The 19627-nt window shown below is 39.9% G+C and overlaps 2 protein-coding genes across 2 annotated transcripts in view; one reads left to right on the plus strand and one right to left on the minus strand.

The window, feature by feature from the left end:
* LOC108876017 (neurobeachin-like) overlaps positions 1 to 19627 on the plus strand; it is a 186317-nt gene that overhangs the window by 121979 nt on the left and 44711 nt on the right. Inside the window, 1 exon segment of the mRNA XM_051065349.1 lies at positions 5274 to 5410. Coding sequence (XP_050921306.1) covers positions 5274 to 5410 — 137 coding nt within the window.
* Positions 6112 to 9788, minus strand: mab21l1 (mab-21-like 1). The gene has a single exon (XM_018665310.2). It carries the CDS (start codon positions 8091 to 8093, stop codon positions 7014 to 7016), a length of 1080 nt encoding a protein of 359 aa, XP_018520826.1. The 5' UTR covers positions 8094 to 9788; the 3' UTR covers positions 6112 to 7013.

Here is a 19627-nt window from a genome sequence, read left to right on the forward strand (position 1 = left end):
TTTAATCCATCGACCTCAAGTGCACCCTCAGTGGTGAGATGACACCATTCAAAATCTATTTGTATAAATTGAGTTGTGCTTAGATCATGTCGTTAAACTTATTTTCTATACAGAAATATACTACTACTATATTTTTATACTACAATATTATTCTGTAATGGAAATGTCATTGATCTGTGGCTGGTATATTGGTCATTACATTTTAATAAGGCCATAGTAAAGAGTCACTCAATGTAATCAAAGTGATCTGAGCGACGACACCCGATAACAACAACCCCTCTTACTGATCTCTTGATGATAATGATTAAACATTATTAAGAACTCACAAGTGAGTGTATGAATCTCAGATGCAACATTTCATTACTCCAAATCAAAACCCTGCGTAATAGTAACACACACAAATCAAACACATATATCTCTACAAATATAACACAACCAATGAACAAATTTGTTGATGGAAAGAAATAATTTTAGTTAATCAAACTCTGTAAAGATTGATTTTTTTTTTTTCAGTACATATAATCCATTCTATGGAAAATCTAAAAGCACAGCAATTAACTTTCCTCTTTTAAATGAATAAGATATGTTACATTTTTTTTCTGAATCTAGAAGGACTTTGCCGAGAAAACTGCATACAATGTGTGTTTTCCTTGTGGGTGTGAGCACTTGGATGTTAGCAGACAAGGACTTAATTATTCTGCAGTTAAACTAACCTTCCTCTCTACAGTGAACAATCATTAAGAGATTTATTGACCCTTAACAGCTGAGGAAAAGACAAATACAATATTAAACCTTTATTAATCTTTGATTTATTTTACCTGTGGGATTTTTATTGTTTTTCTATTCAGTATTTGTCAATAGTGCAACTCATTGCCAGGGTGATGGTTGCCCAAACCTCCTGTAATTTACCCAGCACCATACACAGCTCTGTGTGCAAGCCAAACTATCAAGCCAACTTTTTCAAGTAACGGCTATGGCTTTAAAAGGTAAGTTATCCAGAGTTCAGTTCTGTTTTGAGGGGAGATCAAGAATGCTGCACTACGTACTCGTCAGCAAAGCCAAATCTTCACTTAACACCTCATGCAAACAACTGATGGTTTAAATAAGCAGGATCTGTTACTGGTTTGAGGTTTAAAAGATACAGGTGTTATAGTAGAATACAAAGTAATACTCATCCCAGGCAGCCATAATCAATTCCAATAACATTTCCCATATTTCAGTGACAAGGATAATATATCAGTAAAGAAGTAAAATAATTCATTTTTCCTCTGATGGTGAGAGCCTGTCAATCTGGACCATTGTTAACAACTGTTGTTGTCACCGGATGTTGCTTTATTTTAGGCCATGTGCTGTTTCAGATTATTTGAAAATACTGTTATAGATGCATGCATGTATGTAAATATGTATGATGTGTATGTATTTTACACATTATTATTTTATCTATATTATCATCTATCTATCTATTTGTGATACATATAATATGTAATATTATAATAATATATGATTGTTGATACATATTAGAAGATGTTCATGTTTTGGTAATGAAATGGCAAAAAATAGTCTAATTAAATAAGCTAATGATATTGATTTGTGAGTTAAATAACTCTACAAGACATCTTGGTGATTTAAACAATTTTCTTTTTTTCTGTAATATTATAAAATGTCTTTGCTAAATATTAAAAGGGCTGCCAGTGAATTGCATTTTAACAATATGAATGTTAACAGTATGACTGGATGTATGTAATGGATTCATTCCAGGTGCAAATTGTGTGAAGAAAGATTGCTTGAGACTCTAGATTCCCAGGAACATAAATAATAATCTCTGTCTCATAGCCGTGTATGTATTACACAGTTATCATGGCTTGGTAAATGAGGCTCAGGCTGAACCAGGGCACTGCTGAGCAGTGAAATCCCCTCTAAGATCCCACAGATGAATCTCAGAGGAGGAGGCTAACCCCTCCTCTTTGTCCCAGGGCCAGCAGGCAGCCAAACACTCTCTGTCTGTCAGATGAACCCTGGACTGCCCGATCAAAAGAGCAAAGCAAGGGCTAAAACACAAACAGAATGTATTCTCCTGAGAGAACTCGTAGTGACCTTGTACAAAACAGAAATGTTGAGATTGGATATTGGTGATGCATTTATGATGGGTAAGATTGTTTGAGATTATGAACCAAACATCAACTGTGAAGAATAAGTGCTGGGTTTTATTTATTTATTAATTTATGTGTGTGCGCGCGTGTGTGTGTGTGTTGAATCAAAATTGAATTCATGTTTTTACCAATAGGGGAGCACCTTCACACTGTAACATTTGGGTAATGTTTTTACCAGGATGCACTGTCTGTGCTTGGCCAGTATCTAATCTCAGGCATGAACAGCCTTAATGAGAGATCTGGGACTAGATCCTTGTCAACAACAGTGCTCCTCCTGCCAGCCATTGGGTCAGTGCCTGCTGCTGCTGCTGCCAAAGGGGCGGCCCCTGCACTCAAGGGCTCAGGCAGTTGTGGTTACTGAACCTATGATTAGTTTTGCTCCCCCACAAACATTGGAAATGCTGTCTGTGCTTGCACTACTATTAAATGAGTCTTTTTGTATGTACATATTATAACCAAAATTTGGTAAAATAGAAATTTAGGATTAGCATGTGAGAGGCTCACAAGGCATTTCTCATGTCAAAGAGGAGTTGGTACATTTGACCGTTCTGCTGGCATACCGGAGCCGTGTTAGTATGCCCCGAAGTGTGGTTTAGCAGCCACAACCATTTTGTTCTGCCTTAATTTAGCCTTTCTGTATCCATTTTAGTCCCCATTCACAATACTGAGCCCTTGAGTAGTGACATGTTTATAAAAGAGTAAAACCAACACAACATTTCTCAATGTGTAATCACAAGGAAAAAAAGTGAGAGGAAAGAGGAAGACAGGGTGTGTTATTTAACGTGCATAACCACGTTCCCTAAGTTTCATGCTTGTTTTCATTAATTTTTTCTTTTTATTCAAATCTCTAGAAGTCCTTAATATAAACAGAATATAGGTGACATCAAAGTATTGTTATGGAGACAACATTGGAAAGTTGAATTATTAATATTCGATATTTAAGATTTTTTTAAAAATCTAATTTAATTATCGTATGCTGCAGCCTTATTTATTAAGAGATAAATGATGCTTTTAAAACACGAGGGGAGTGAGCATTGTCTCAGTAACTGAACAACAAGGCACTGTTTTTCAGATACTCAGCATTCAGTGGGTTGTAATGGCTCTGTGGTGTGTGTGTGTGTGTACTATGTCTATCTATAATAAGTCAGTTTGCAAGTGACAGCACTCAGGTGTGCAAGTAACCCACTAACACTTACATTTCTCTCATAACCTAAAATATAGACGCAATTGGTCTAATCAAACTCTGCAGTCCAGCAGATGGATTGTGGGTAATAATACACCCATATTCTCAGCAGTTCTTCCAAATTCCCACCACACCAAGATGAGAGTTTTCATCACGTCATTAAATTGGCCTGTCACTTGACAAATATTTGCATTTTCATAAAAAGAAAAAGACCCAACAGCCCAGTATTCTAAGCTTTAGCCTATATACACCACTTATCCAGTATAACTTGACCTTAATTTCATTATTCTCATGTAAACATTTTAATGCCATATAGCCTAATTATGGAAGGATCCCTGAGGGGATTACTGCCTAATCCTCTTCCTCCCCATGAGCAATGGATGCTGTGGTTTAATGCTTCAGGCTAGTGTCTTTCTCTTTGTAGCCCTATAGGGCCGTAATACAATGCATCAGTTCTAGATGTGTTATTTTTAGTGAGAGGTGAATGGGCTTGTAACATAAAGACAATCTGCTTTTATTGTAGCTGAAAGAAATGCTACAAAAAGGGTTAGTTGGCAATAATAATAATAATAACTTAACGTAGCATAACATAAATACTTTCACTTTTTGAATGGCGTGTAACTGTTTTTTTTAGTCTTTTACAAATACACTAAACGTTATCTGAAATGCAGTAAAACAGGATGAGGTTACTGCAAGTATTTACTTCTCATATGAAGCTTGTAAGCAACGTGTAGCGCCTGGCCTGATAGCATCAGCAGATAGGATCACCGTTAATGGACCCGAGCAACGCTAAGAAAAAAGGAAAAAAAAAATCCAGGGAGGGCGGTTTGACTGTGCAGACTGCAAGAGCGATGAAGGGGCGCTCTGGGAGTTGAGACCGAAATCCACTTGTATTCCTGTAACACTATCGGCCATAATTGGCTGAGGAACGCAGATTAAGATTGATGAGACATTAAAGTGGCTCTTTGGAGTTTAAGGGATCGATAAATATCCCGATTTCGAGAGCTTTTCGTTTGAGAGCAGACAAATCACTGTAACGCTGCTCTACAGCGACACTGATCTGAGAACATGGAGGATGAAGCAGAGGCAGAGGGGGGAGGGAGGAGACTGAAATAAAGATGTGATCACTATCAGCTGAGCAGGGTCACAAACCCACCTTAAAATACTGAGCAGTTATTTGGACTTAAAAACAAGCTTCGAGTTTCATTGTTTTCCTACATGTTTTGATGAATGTATGTAGGCTATATATAGGCCACATATATGTTTTAATTCTCTGAATCCACTTACAGATTGCCCCTGTTAAAGCACCTCTAAATATCAGTTGATGCAAAATCATATTTTAGATCTGTGCTGCGCATCCATTATGGCGATATGTCAGGGACATAGGAATTATTTAATGTTCTATATAACTAAACACCTTTTTTTTTTCTTAGTGGCTGTGGTTGTTTGCGTTATGATCCGACCTGGTTTACAAACGGGTACAAATAGGTACTATGTTTCCATGACACCTCTGTCTGTTTATAGGCCTGATGAATCTGTAGCCTGTCATGCGCATTTGAACAAGTGCAACACAAAGACAAAAAGGCGCTCTAAGGCCTTTGGTTTTTGGGCACGATGAAAACTTCAAAACGGAAAACTTTGGCCGAGCTGTCCTAACGCACGATATCCAACTGAACTACAATTATTAATTTAAATTTTTTCTAATGTTAATACGCGCAGGTTTTTATATACGCGCTATGGAGTGCGTGTGTGTGTGTGAGATACAAACAGGCCGCTGTCATGATGGTGCTATCCCCCTGTAATCGCATTTAGCCTATCCGTTTTACAGAATTAACCTCAGCCTTGATTTATTTAACATACAGTAAATATTTATTTCCATATTATACTGACTCGGCATGTGGCTGCCCCCCCACCCCCTCACCCCCCTCCATACTCTGCAGGCCCAGTGGTTCTGAGCAGCCCGGCCCAGCTTGTTGCCCCCGTCCTGGTGGCCCGGGGGACTCTGTCCATCACCACCACTGAAATCTACTTTGAGGTAGACGAGGATGACCCTGCCTTCAAAAGTGTCGACCCAAAGGTAAGTAACACGCAAGCAAGTGTGCAGAGTTTAAAGCGGGAACACGTTTCGCTGTTGATTTTTTTCCCTTCCACACTGTAACTGACCGACAGGTATTAAACATTCACTCGATTTTTAATAGACAGCTGTTGATACACAATGAAAACGCGCGGATTTACACACGTTGTTTTCAGAGGTGCGCTGCGCCTCTGTCCACACTCTGATTTGCCTTTAGTGTTATTTAATGACGTTTTATGGAGAGACTTTTGTAGTAATTCACGGTTGATTTCTATTTTGTGTGTTTGACTTTGCATCTGCATTTAAAATAATAATAATAATAATAATAGAGTGACCTCTGAGGCCTATTCATCATTAAGGCACAGCCAACAGACAGCGTTGACAGATTGTCAAGTTATGCCAAGTTAACTGGTTATCCACTTACTTTTTAAAACAAATTACACGCGAATTTCTTGCACAGGGGGTTGAAATTTAAAATAACACACTGTTCTGCAGGGTTACAGATGTGTTTAAAATGTGAATGGAAAATATTCCTTTTCCCCTATTTTCCTTTTTTTTAGGTGTCAAACTGATCTGTGTATAACACCTACAAGAGCCAGAGATCCTGGAATTAAAAATCCCATTATATTATTATTATTGCATGGCATTAGGCCTACCGCACTACTGTCAGAATCACATTTAATAAAACCATAATGGGACACAAATATAAAACAGCTCGTTTTATTAGCTCTTTAAATTAGATCAAAGACAGAAATAAAAAAATCAGATCACAGATGTTATAATCCAGTGTATTTCAAGTGCATTTTTTTCAATTAAACTGTAATATATATATACTATATATATGTTATCATTTTCATTTTTTATCATGTAGGCCTAAGCATGGTAGAGAAAAACAACAACCAAAAAAAAAAAAAAAAGTTCGAGTACTTTAAATAATAATTCAAGTAAATTGATGGAATGTTTTCATTGTAACATGTCGTACGCCTACCATCAAAATGTAAACTTTCAAAAATTAGAAAATGTCCATTGAAACAGATGAATCAGACTACCACTGATGCAAGTATAAATTAATTAACGTTTCTACCAGATAAAGAAAAGAGTTCAGAAGTCGATTTTAACAGGTGGATCCTATTTACGTGTCACAGAACAACATTCACAATTTCAGACCACTTGAATCACAATGTATGAATGTATTTACAGTATAAAATGTACAGGTGTGTGTTTTTATTTTTTTTTCCAAAGTTTGTCACGGGGCTTTATTTTAAAGCATTTAAGGGAAATGTTGGATTTAGGCAACCGTGTGGCACGGATAGAAAAGAAACCACTGTTGAGGTGGCCTCTTGGTTTAATGGTGGCCAATAATTTAAACTTGCTCCTAAATATTGACACCGCCAAAAGGTGCACGGGGATAATGGCAAACTAAACAGTTATTTAAAAAAAAAATCATCCTGAAACAGGCTAGGCCAAAACATATTCAACAACAGAGGACAGCCACATTTCACAAGACTTTGCATTGGCAATATTTTTGTGTCCGTTTATGAGCTCGTTAGGCCTCTTTACCACAAATTTTAAGACGAGGTTAACTAACATATTTTTTTGTTTTACCTCAGAGTTTCTCCAAGCTTTTGGGGTTGGTCAGTATTTCTCTTGCCAGTCGCCAAGTCTGTTTGGCTGCGTTCTCTAGAGCAGAGTGAGGTTTTCCTTGAAACAGGTCTAAATTGGGCAGGAAATAATGCGGGCACCTTCTGCATTGCAAACACGAAATAAGCTGCAATAGTATCCCGTTCAAGCGGTCGCCGAGGCAGTTCTCATCCCAGTCTGACTCCCTGGGATGCTTCTCACACTCGTAGGAAACCAAAGTTTTCATGTGGTAGTTGTTGAGGGGCTGACCGGGCAGTTCGAGGTGACGGTCGCGCAACGCTTTGAGGACTGACAAGCATTTCTTCCTGCATCCACCCAGGAGGAGCCGGTTTTCGGCCTCGGCGAACTGCAAGACCCAGGCGTCGCTCTCCGCTGAGCTCTGCTTGCCGTTCAGCGAGTAGCACTCTTTGGATAAAAGATTGAAACCTTCCGCTTTGACTTCTGCCACTCGGTTAGGTCCCGGCCAGGGGATGTGAGGGAGAGGCCAATGCGCAGCACTTCGCGGCCAGATCCCAGTGCACTTGAAAGCCGGCGTGATTTGCACCACATATCTGTCTCTAATGCGCAACTTCACCTCACTTGTGTCAGCGACCATTTTGACAACATCTCTGTAGCTGCATTTATCCACTGCCTGCGCCACCAGTGTCTGAAATCTCGACCGGATCTTGCGCGCCGAGAGGTAACCAGAGGCTGTGATGAATTCAACCCAGAGAGACATGCTTCTCTTGCGGCCGTCGCTGAGTTTGAGCACGGCGCAGCCCGGGAGAGAGCCGTCGTCCACAAAGTTGAATACTCCCATCTGATTCAGATAGAGCACAACCTCGAACTCGGTGGGCGAAATGACCTCCAGTCCCTCGAAACGATTATCCATCTCGCTGAGAGAGCTGATGAAGCGGGGCTCCTGCACCTCGACCTCCTTCAGGACATCCGAAACCACCTTGCACACCTCCCGGATGGTCTTGGAGATGGCTGCTTTTCGAGACTGGCATTTTTCGTTGTAGTATTTGTTTAGGTGATATACCAACTTTGCCTGGGCGGCTATCATATTAGGGCAGAGATCCGGGTTATACACCGGAGTCTCGCAATAAGCCGAGGGATCCAACGCGGCTGTTTGTACGGGAGCCAATTTTAGAGAAGAAAGAAAGCTATTTAAAAAGAAAAAAAATGTCTATTTATAAGACAACTATGCAAAGCTGTGCTCAGAGCACATGCGTAATAATCATATCACAACATTCACAGCTGTTGTACCGTAAACTGCATTGAAGTGCTCGAAGCAAGTCCCCTAAATTATCAGCACGCCCTGATTAAAAGTCCATTTCAACCTTGCGAGGTGCAGTAGCCGAAAAAACGCCTTTTGGTTTTTCTCTGGTCACTGTGCCAGTTAGGAGTCCGCGTAATTGCGCAGAGTGGAGTGTGCCCTCCTGCCGCAGACGCCCGGTGTTGCTGTGTTTTACAACAGGGGAGACACACACACACACACTCTTTATTATAAGGGAGGAGTTGAAACCAGGATGTCCAATCGCTGTCTGATGCGTCACCGCTTTCCAGTTTATCGAAAACAAATTCATCCTCGGGTGTTATATACAAGTAAAAAGTACAGGTAGTAGTAGTATATCGAGGAGCGGAAGTACACCTACGCATTTGGAGAGAGGGGAAAAAAAAACAGCATTTTCTCTGCGTTACGTTGCTTTTCCTTTGGACTTTATCTGCTGCTTTTTTTAGTCTGCTATATTGAATCATATATGAAACAGTAGGTGGGTTCAGACTCGTTAAAGTGTTTATGTCTTCGGATAATAAAACATTTAAATTCGCCATTTTGTTTTCTATCACTTTAGTGCACCTAATCAGATTAATTAAAAATAGACTGCAATCATTTAGGGAATTTCTTTTAAGCAAAATATGTTTGCAGGTGAGGTTTGGCGAATTTATACGTTTTGGTTTTGGGGCCGTATATTAATAAAACAATCACGATTTAATTGATCAATTAGAGCGTTCAGGGTCAGTTAAATTTATTGAACAGTCTGGTGAGGCACCAGGCTTATTTCTGAAATATTAAAATGTTATGGCGCTATTTATATTTAGCGGTCTGATTATATTTGACACATTAATTGTCGTGGCTGTGATGCACGAGAGAGTTTACATCTCAAGCCTGTGTGTTAACCTGCAGATTGAGAAAGTCTTTTTATTTTGCGCTTAATGTGCGGGAACAGCCTGTACTGTGATGTGCAATAATTCCATGCACCAGTATTTTTAACCATTTAATTAATGCATATTCAGAGGGGGGGAAAGAACAACAACGGTTGTGCTTTCAACATACATTACTTTCTTACAAAAATGAAAAATATCTTAACCTGTTTACTTAACTATGAATTCCAATTGATAAACGAGAGAAGAATGTGTAAAGGAGTGAACGGTCGGTCTGTGCTTTTATAATTGTTATTTTTATAATTGAAAATACTTATGTTAAAATTATTGTTTTCACAAATGGCAGTGTTCCAAAAATGACTATTTATAAAATGAAGTAAATAATATACAGTCTAGAATCTGTTTAGGTAATGATAAATATATTTAATTTCTTCAGCAAAAATATAATAATAGCAGCAGCAAAACACTAATTGCAAAAAAAAAAATTACAATTTGAATTAAAAAAGAAAACTAAAAAAAATAAATTGCCAATAATTCTAAGAATTAAGATTGGTATGGTTGACTGTTTTATATGAAGTCCCATTTTGTATTAGTGAGTTGTTTTTAGGTACAGCTCTGTTGGTCTGATGCAGACAGTGATTCACAATAAAGAGATCTTGCCTCCACACTAAACCCTCTCTGGCTCTCATCATTGCACTGGCACTCCATCTCTCAAGGTACAGTGTATGCTTTGAAGAGGACTTCAAAAAGATAATGCTGCACGGATCAGATAAGGAACACAAAGGCATTTACACTCATCTCTGCTCTAGTCAGAACTGCATACGACCAGACATTATGAGGGCAACCCGCCACTCGTCAGCTCTGACTCTCAGTACATGGATGCGGCTGAGCGGGAGTTGGCATGTGCGGGAAGGACCCTGATAGATAGGTGACTCCCATTATCATCACAGCCTGTCATGGACATACTGCCAGTAGCTTCTTGGCAAGCCCCAGTGATAATTTCACACTGTTACCAGGCAGAAATTACAGATATGGAGTAGCATCTTTTGTTTTTCATAAGTCGAATTTTGGGATGAGATAGAGGTCCACATAAAGGCTTATTATGGAATTAAAAGAGTGGAATAAAAGATTCTAGTTCTTGTCTGATTAAAGTTCATAACCAGAAATGATATTCTTACTGATATATTTCAGGTGGATATGGAATATATTATAGAAGGTTTTCATGTGGTGAGAGGTAGCTAAAAGCCTCTTCCCCTCTCAGGCTTTGATAGTCTTCTCTCACTGTCTCCCACTGTCTGTGGCCCAGCAGGTACTTGCCTTTTATTGAAACCAGACCAGCCTCACTTTCCAGGCGATCTTTCTCCAAGTTGGATACCTACGAATCCAGTTGCACCTCTCGAGTTTGTGCTCCAGCCTTTTGCCATCCGTATGCGTGATAGAAGGCGGGGGGGGGGGGATTTTCATTGAGATTATCACCTCTTAATCTAAAGCATGTGGCTGCACAGATCTCACAGTAACTCAACCTGCTCTGTAGTCCCAAGACTCCAGCAGTTGTCAGGTCTGGCCTAAGACAATCCAATCTTCTTACCCCTATCTTTACCATTACAACATTGTAAGCTTTGTTGCTTCATTCGCCATCCCACTAGGCTATTGGAGGCCCTCCAGTGTGATATATGGGGCTGTGATTCCAGCACAGGCCTGTTTCTGACCCAGCAAAATGCATGCATGATTGTGTAAATCAATACAATGACTTCTACTTCCCCTAATTTTGCACGAGCATGTGACCCTGTTTTGAAGGCTTCTTTGTTTCCAGGGCATGCCTCCACACTTATTCATTTTTTTCTCCTCCATTTTTCTTTTTCCTTTCTTCTAGCAAGACTGATCGTCCTGTTAACATGGCCGGGCATAGGGTCAGTGGTACTTTTCTGATGGCTCAAATTGTCCTTTGATGGTATCGCTCGTGCTTTGAGTGACTTCAGATGATATTCCACTGATTGTAGCAGATCTCATTAAGTGTATGTTAGTGTACTTCATCCTCAAGGCTTTATAGACTATTTCTACATGTAAATTAGTCACATATACACAGTATATGTATTTAACCAACGCATATGTGTTCATATACAAATAAGCATAATCTGTGTTAACATGATTATTTTACTGTAAAATAGCAGCCTCAAGCATTTACTAATATTTTCTCCGGAGTCTCCAGGAGGGAAACTGAAAGACCACACTCTCTGCAAATATTGTTTATTGGCTTCTTTGACCAACAGAATCCTCCATGGCTCTCACTTTAGCTCTAAATTATAAACAAAAGGTTTCACAGTAACATTTATGCAGTAACATTTATGTAGGCGTTAAGTTTCAATTTTCTGTTACCTCATGACTATTAGTCACATTATATAAGTATATCATTTAGATGAGTTTAAGCTGGATCAAGACCTTTATGACCAGGAATCTTCTAACAGGCAGCATAATTACAGATGATGTTTTATTATTTCAATAATCCTATTACACAAGAACAAATAAGGGCTGCCATATGCATTTTCATTAAATTTTTGGGGTCATTTAGTACGCTAGAAAAAGAATCTCAAGCCATATCCTGTACAAAGGGAGTGTACCAGCTAGTTCCCAGGCTAATGTGCAGATTAGTCAAAGAGGACCTAATAGGATGACATATTTCTATATAAATCAGATTAAAAGCAGTGACACTTAAGAGATGTGACATCAATACTGGCTCTCAAACTGTGTGAAATAATATACTTTAATCTCATGGGATAGCCACTCACTTTGACACATTTTCTATAATTTTATTTGTCACAAAATGAAATTGTCATTGGGATTTTTAATAACGGAAAATTATTATTCCAAGCAATATGGTGTCTCTGTAGGAGGCCAGTTAATTTTTGGGCCCAGAGCCTCACTGAAGACCCCCTTTGGATTGTGTCCATTCATTTGTTTTATTCTGCACTGTGTATTAGCAACCTCCTTTGGAGAAGTCAAGAAGCTGCACCACATAGCCAGAGGCTCTCGGAGACCCACTACTGATAAACTCAACAGGCTCTATTCACTATGAACCATATCAATAGCACATGCACACAAAACACCAAACCTATCAACATGATGTAAATCTTGAGGAAACAGAGAGCGGGAGAAAAGTGGAAATTATGAAACTTAATTGATTGTCTCAGCTTCATTTGGCCCTTCACCCCTCCCCTCTGCAATATGGTACGCTTGTCAGCCTTCGTGATAAATTACATGCATGTATTTGCATGAATTTAGCATGAATACTATTCAGTTTTGTTTGCCAAAATAACAATCCAGAAAATGTCTAGTTTTCTGCACAAAAAGAAAAATACAGGCTTACATAGTGTTCAGTACACTCTTTTTTTTCCTGTGCAGGTTATGTAGTTGGCAGTTAGGTGCTGTGAAAGTGCTGGTGCAGTGCTTTCCACTTGTTTTATGAGCATACAGCTTAGCCTTGTATTTTGTTGTACGTGACAATGCTAAACATTGTGTGCATGTTTTTTCAGCATGCTTTTTCCTGTGTTTTCTGCAAATTGGTAGGGCTCAGATCGCTCTCAAAGATTTGACTAGTTTATTTGTAAACATCTAGTTCTTTTACATTTTCTTTTATTTGTCATAGAAAACTATGTGTCTGACTTCCATCTTGTCAGGCACCCATTCAGCGGCACCAGCAGCACCAGCAGCACCAGCAGCGGTGTGATTAATCTTAATGTCTGCGAGATGTCTACCATCTAAAGGTGGGCGCTGTAATCATCTGCCCACTGACCCCATGATGCTCATCTACAATCCTCTTTGCAGTCCTTGTGTCTTATAAGTAATTTCAAATCTCAGATTAATTGAACACAGCTCTCTCCCACATGTCATGTGATCTAAGAGTAGGAGTGCATTTAAGCACAAAACAAAGAACATAGAAGAATTGGTGGCTTATTTTAGGTTTAGAGCTGCTGGTAATCAAATGCTGCTGGTGAGGCCTGTGATGAAATTAGGCGATGTAGCCTAAATAAGGGATGAAGGGTTCATAATTGCCAGTCCTAGAGATCTGAGGTGCTGGGTGCCAACTGTCAGAGCAGGGCTAATGATGACAAATGTCTCTCTATGCAGATTGCTGCAGCAGCACGGGTGTGCAGCTGAGAAAGAACAAGAAAAGAAAAATGCAGAGGGCCTAATAAGAGAAAGCTTGTGTGCACATATTTAATGACCTACATGGAAACAAACCTCCCTAACTGATGGGCTGACTTTGAAAGTACTGAAGCTTGATGCAGTTTAGAGGTGCCATAAAATGGAGGAGTCCCCTACAGTACCTGTGACTGATAATAGTCATCAGTCTCTGTGACTACTAAGACTCATTACTGTCTGCTGTTTTAACTGATATAGTGAACAAAAAATAGAAACTACAATTAACTTAGATTTGCTTGCAAGCTTGCCAAGGTGATTTAACAATGAAAAAATATCATGTTGGCAAAGTTAGTGCTATATTTAGTCAAACAATCCATCAAGTCTGGAAGAGAGAACATGTAAGCATGGATCAGCAATGTCCCTGTGTGTAATTTTCCTCATTAGCTTTTCTTGAGTTGATGCTTTGAGTGTCATTGTGCAAGATGGCAAAGTGTAGTAAAACGTGAAACAGCTTGTTACTTTGTTGGTCGTGTAGAGCTGTTGTTAGTTACGGTTAGGCTTTAAAAAAAAGTTTTGTGTGTTAAAAGTGTGCTTGATTTTAACCACCTTTGCATCAGGGAGCCATAAATCTGATTTCACTTACTGTGACGTAAGGCTCATGCTAATAAAAGAGCAAACCCAGAGAGTTGCATGGCCAGATTTCCCCAATTTGTTGCATGAATAGCTTTTGAAAGGGGTCCCTCTTTGTACAAAGGGAGTCTCGTCTTTGTTTGGTTTCGCCCCATCTGTGTCATCTGGTGGTCTGTGCAAGAGGGTGGTGTCTTGGGGTGCTCCCCAGCGGCGTTGCCAGTTGTTTTATGGACTCGGTGGAGTGGTGCTGGGAGTTCATAAGTTGGCTGGCCCATTGTGTGCTGAGCACAGCTGACACGTGTGAATTGACTCCAGCATATTGACAGATCATTTCCATTAATGAATCGGAGGAGTCTGCCTTGTTTCACTCTGTGATTTATGCCCTTGCTTCATGATCCTCTGAGCTCAGGGTTAACTAACAACCCCCTGAATGACTCAACCGCAAATTGCTGAATGAAGGGAGTTTGCTTTGTTAGGTAGTTTTATGCATGGATGCATATACTGATATATCATTATACATATAATAATAGTGACATTTAAGTTTTCTATCTCTTATATTTTGAGTTGAATCAAGTAAATTTGTATATAGCCCAAAATCAAAAGTCTGTCTAAATAATTTGTGCACCATATGACATTCCCTATTCTTAGACTCTCTCAGAATCTTCTGAGAGTTTTGTGTCTGATATTTACATCTAATGTAATAGCATCTTGATCTAAGTATCTAGATGATCTAGAATTAGCTAGGAAATATCTGAAGGAAATTCAGCAAATTAAAACTGTCTATTTGGAATAACTGGGTGATGTTCTGTTGGTTATTAACAGGCCACCCTAGACAACTGAGTTTAAATTTATTAAAGGGCAGACTGTTTTCTGTTGGGGATGGGTGGGCTCTTTCTTGATTTGATATTGAGCTGCTTTTGTCTGTAACCACTGGTATCTCATCAGCTCGGCCCTGATCCTCCATGGCGACCATCCAGCTTGTTCAAAGCAACAGCCACACACTGCTGATAGTGCTGGCCTCAGCCTGGCCTGTCACCCCCACCACTGCTGCCACATGGAAGGCACATTTGCTCGCCACCATTTTATGCCGCTGTCACCCTCCCTTCAAGAGCGAGGGGAAAGAGGGGAGGTGAAAAGGAAAGGAGGGAAAGAGGGAGGCTCACCCTGAGCGGATGCTAGACAAAGATGGCAGCAGAGACATTTTGTCTACTTTCATTAGTTCTGGTGGTGGTGAGCTGTGCTGAATATTAGCCTGTTACTGGCAAAGCCACACATCGTGGAGCACAGACGGAGAGCATGTCACAATCAAATCTACCCCACCTCATTTCCATCTTCCTCACTGAAAAAGTGGGACATATGGGGCAGGATGCCAATTGCTTATTTTATACGGTAATTAACATCCCTCAAACCGTGTTATGTGGTAGGTGTGTCTCAACCGTGACAAAGTTTATCTCACAAATTTACATATATATTCCCAATAAGGTAAAATATTTTAAGATCCTCACAGACTACAAAGGCTTATGTGCTATATGTCATTAAGAAATGAAGCATATTAACTTTGCTGGCCTTCACTCATGTGTAATAGTGTTGTTGTGACAGTGTCACATTCAGCTAAACACAGAACCATCTGAATCAATTCTGTCATTTGCTTGAGTATCTTCTATCTGGTATCTGTCAGCTTAAATTGGGACCTTACCTAAACCCATACACACACTGTATGGATCTGTGTGTGTGTTTGTGAGGTGGTGGTCTGTGCACTAACGCATGTGAAAGACAGACAGTTGGGTATGTGATATGTTTGCACATGCTTGTGATGAACTTGATTGTTTTCTGTTGCTTGTGATCAGCGTGACATGTTCACCCACTCCAGAACTCCTTTCTGGAGTCCTGCCAAAACACAGATGCTTCATCTAGTTTCTTATTTTGTGTCTGATTCTTTTGTTTATCTAAATAACAACATTCACACAGCAAGTCCCTGATTGGTGCCCCGGCGTGTGTGGAGATGTATCTGAATGTTGTTTTGTCCTGCTGGGCTTTCATCTGTTGGACTCATTATAGTAGTCATCTCACTGGGCTCCATTAGAGAAGCTCAGGAGACAGGCTCCCCATGAAAGAGTCATGATGGACGAAGAAGTGCTGATGTGCAGGTTCCTGCCTCCAGGCTTTCACCTGCTCAGGCACAGCCCCAAGGCGAAAAAGAACGAGGCCGCTCAGACCAACCAATGAAAGATTGAAGAGCTAAAGTCAGACTTTCTCAGTGTTGCTTACCAGAGACTAGGGGCCTGAAACTGATGGTAAAAAAAAGATTAATTAGTAAGTGAATTTCCTGAATCTCTGTCTAGCAATAAAAAACAAACCAAAAAGGTGGATGAAAGCACCAAAAAAGATGGATAAAGTTCTGCCGTTCTACCCTGTTAAATTTCAAACGATTTTATTATAGTGTCAGTTCTGTGGTCTTGGCAGGGCTTGGGAGGTGTCTGAGCAGGGAGTGTGGTGGCAGGGTGAGAGCATGTCGGCTGTTGACACCATCTAACGAAGGGGGGATTAGGAGTTTACAGAGGCAGTAATATGATAGGTCAAAAAGAGGAGGCACTCCTCCACAGCACTTGGCTCTGTAATGAATGATTGACTGGAAAAGGAGAAGCTGCCACTCGCTGGCTGAGTGCTCATCTTGACGCCTGCCGCACCGCTCCACGGCTCCCCTTGATCACGTTTCACTGCTCCCTTCTCATCTAAGGCACCAGTCTGCAGGGAAAAGCTGCTTTTCCCTCTTATTTTTCTCCCTAATTTACACATTTAAGACATTTTTGTTTGCTTATTTGCAATTCCTTTTTTTGTCAGTGAGCCTCTCTCTATCAGTCCTACTCCCAGCCCTGAAACCAGCTCCCCAGTGCGTGCACACACACATACACAAACACACACACCCCCACTTACAACCTTCCCTTTCTCTTCTGTTTGCCTTGAGGCAATGAACTAATTTCAGGTTCCATAATTGCAGTGTGTTGTACACCTGTCTGCTATTAATTCTCCCCTGTCTCTCATTCTCTCTCTTAATGAGATATTATTGTAATTATTGTCATTATGCTATTTTCTGTAATGAACTTGATTGATGCTGTTGTTATGGCACTATTTATTCTCTATAATTAGTGTAAATGTGTTGAGAACTTCTACAGGCGCTGATAGTCTGAGACTGTGGTTATGAGTGAACTTAGTCCCTCATTCACTCATCAGCTGACCTCAGAGTTCTCGCTTGGCGCAGAGTTTATGTTGGATGTGGAGAAGAGAGCTGAGCAGGCTGGTCAGCACTGAATAGGGCCCTGCTTGTAGCCATTTTAAGACCATTACAACAGTGAAAGGCTACACAATGGCCAGTGCTGGGCTTTGTTTCAGCCTGTCACTTGCACCCTGTGAAAATCAAATAGCGCTTTGCCTTAAAAGAAAAGGTGAAAAAGGTTTTACCTATACTCCCATTTTTGGAAAATCTGGTTGTGTTTTGAAAAGGGAAAAAAAGTTTTCAGTAACTTGATTTTGAATGTTATTGTTGAAGAGGCAAACTACTGGAAGGAATGCTAAAGAAAATCTCAGCTGAATGAACAATGTAGAATTTTTTTTTTTCTTGGATTGAGCGGCTCTCAATCCAATTAGGAGTTAAATAAGGGTCATGCATAGGGACTTCACGCTGCAGGTTGGTTTCTTTTGGGTGCTTTAAGGAGTAGGATGAGGCTGAAGTTGGGATAGGGCCTTCCTGAAGGCTGGTCTCTTTAATGTGTAGTCAGGGGTCTTGTGCCCTGGTGAGTCATTGAAACTGTCTGGGGAGCACAGATGATCTTTTCCGTTATTCTGAAGGCAAGGTTGGGAGATAATCTGACATTGTGGTTAGGGTGGTTTCTTAGGTAATAACAAATACCTGATCTCCCACACACCTCTGCTTCCCCCTCTCACATATGTTCCGCTTGTGTTTTGTTGTCTTATATCTTTATGAAACAGCACATTTCTACTAACCAGGTATTTTATCTGGGGCAAAATCATGCATTTCTTTTACTAGTTGTCACTAATTTGGATCCCTCATTTTCAGTATCTTACCTAGAAAGCTGTAACACCTCTTGAAAAGTGGGATGTGAGTTAAGATGCAGAAAGGCTATATGGGTCTTTAAAGGGGCCTTAGTTGATTTTAATCTCTCCTTATGAGCGGGAAAGTGGGTAGGAGGGCCCTAGAAGTGGACACGTCTAGCCTTTGTGGGTTTGTTCACATGCTGGGGAGCTTTGAGTGTCTGACAGCCGTTTAACTCCACACGACCTGGTTCTCAAGTGCCATCGTTTGGACGCTCTTGAATCCTGTTAGGAGCCATAATTACAATTCATGCACTCCATGCGCTTCTTTGAAGAAGTGTTGAGAGAGCAAAGAGGTGTGTGGAGAGCTTGAGAGAACCCCACTAATACTGACCCTTCATCAGTGTAGAAACACTGTCAGAGACCTTCAGGAAACTGCCATAAAACTATGTACTTTTATGTGATATACATATCCAAAAACATGCTAAATAATGATTATAGAGAGGTTATAGAATGGCAAATGGTGTTATGTATATACGAGTAAACATTTTTTTTTAAATCGCAAATGGAAATATGCATTTTAAACTGACACATTTTATAAAATTGACATTCTTTTAAGAGGGAAAACAACTTGTGAATTTAAGTACGAGTGATGTGAAACACATTCAATGACTTTCAAAGGGAAAGAGAAGAAAGGGTGAGCATAATGCCTAATAGGTGCTTTAGTAATTTCTGAGTTTTCATAGCTTAATCCGTTCTGAAAAGCTCAGGAGAAGAAAGGCTGCAAATGGCCCTCAGTATTAATTTGATGTGACTTCTGTACAATAAGGGCTGTGGATCCCAGAGGCCCATTTTCAAGCTTACCTTCTTTCATCATCCTCAGCCTTTGGAACTTTTGCCTAAATGTTTCATGAAACCAAGGCTGTAAGCCTCTTTGGTATTCTGTCTTTATAACGCCTGGTTTAAGACTATTATTACACCGTGTTCAAGGCAGAGGAGCACATACAAACAGTGAAGCTGCCTCTCCATTGTGTGAAACTCAAATTGATTTGGTACAATTGGGAGAGCACTTGTATTAAAACACACATATTCTATGGCTCATTTCCCCCCTTTCATTTTAGAGTTTTGCAAATGCAAATGAGGATTGGTTTCCCTCCTTCTTTTTGCAAATAAGTATTCTCTCTGGGTTTTTTTTTTAGTTTAACAGCTCATTTTTTAAAGCACATCTAATAATGTGTCTGTTATTATTTATATATATCCTGGTTTTCAACACGCTTTCCTCAGAAAAATATTAATTCAACCAAACCACACACAAAACTGGACCTTATTACTCAGATTTCGTCTTGATATTTTGCTTAGATAAAAGTAAAATTAAAATGAAATTTTACACTGTTGTTGTCAGCATGTGGAGACCCCCCTCCTCCATATGCCTTTGTAAAAAGACAATTTTGTGAACTCTGGTACCTCTGTGAGATTCTGAACAGTCCTTATTTTGTTTTTTTCTTTTCCTGCAGAGAGATAAAGCAGGCAAAAGATTCTGCTTGTTATCAAAAAATTCTGTGATGATGTGCCTCAGGAAGATGCAGGCTGTATCTCACAGCTCTCTCTGCTGTG

The sequence above is a fragment of the Lates calcarifer genome, linkage group LG21, assembly GCF_001640805.2.
Source record: "Lates calcarifer isolate ASB-BC8 linkage group LG21, TLL_Latcal_v3, whole genome shotgun sequence".
Taxonomy (NCBI): Eukaryota; Metazoa; Chordata; class Actinopteri; family Centropomidae; genus Lates; species Lates calcarifer.

Excerpts from the sequence above, each read along its gene's own strand:
- mab21l1 (XM_018665310.2), bottom strand. The coding sequence starts at position 8,093 with ATGATAGCCGCCCAGGCAAAGTTGGTATATCACCTAAACAAATACTAC.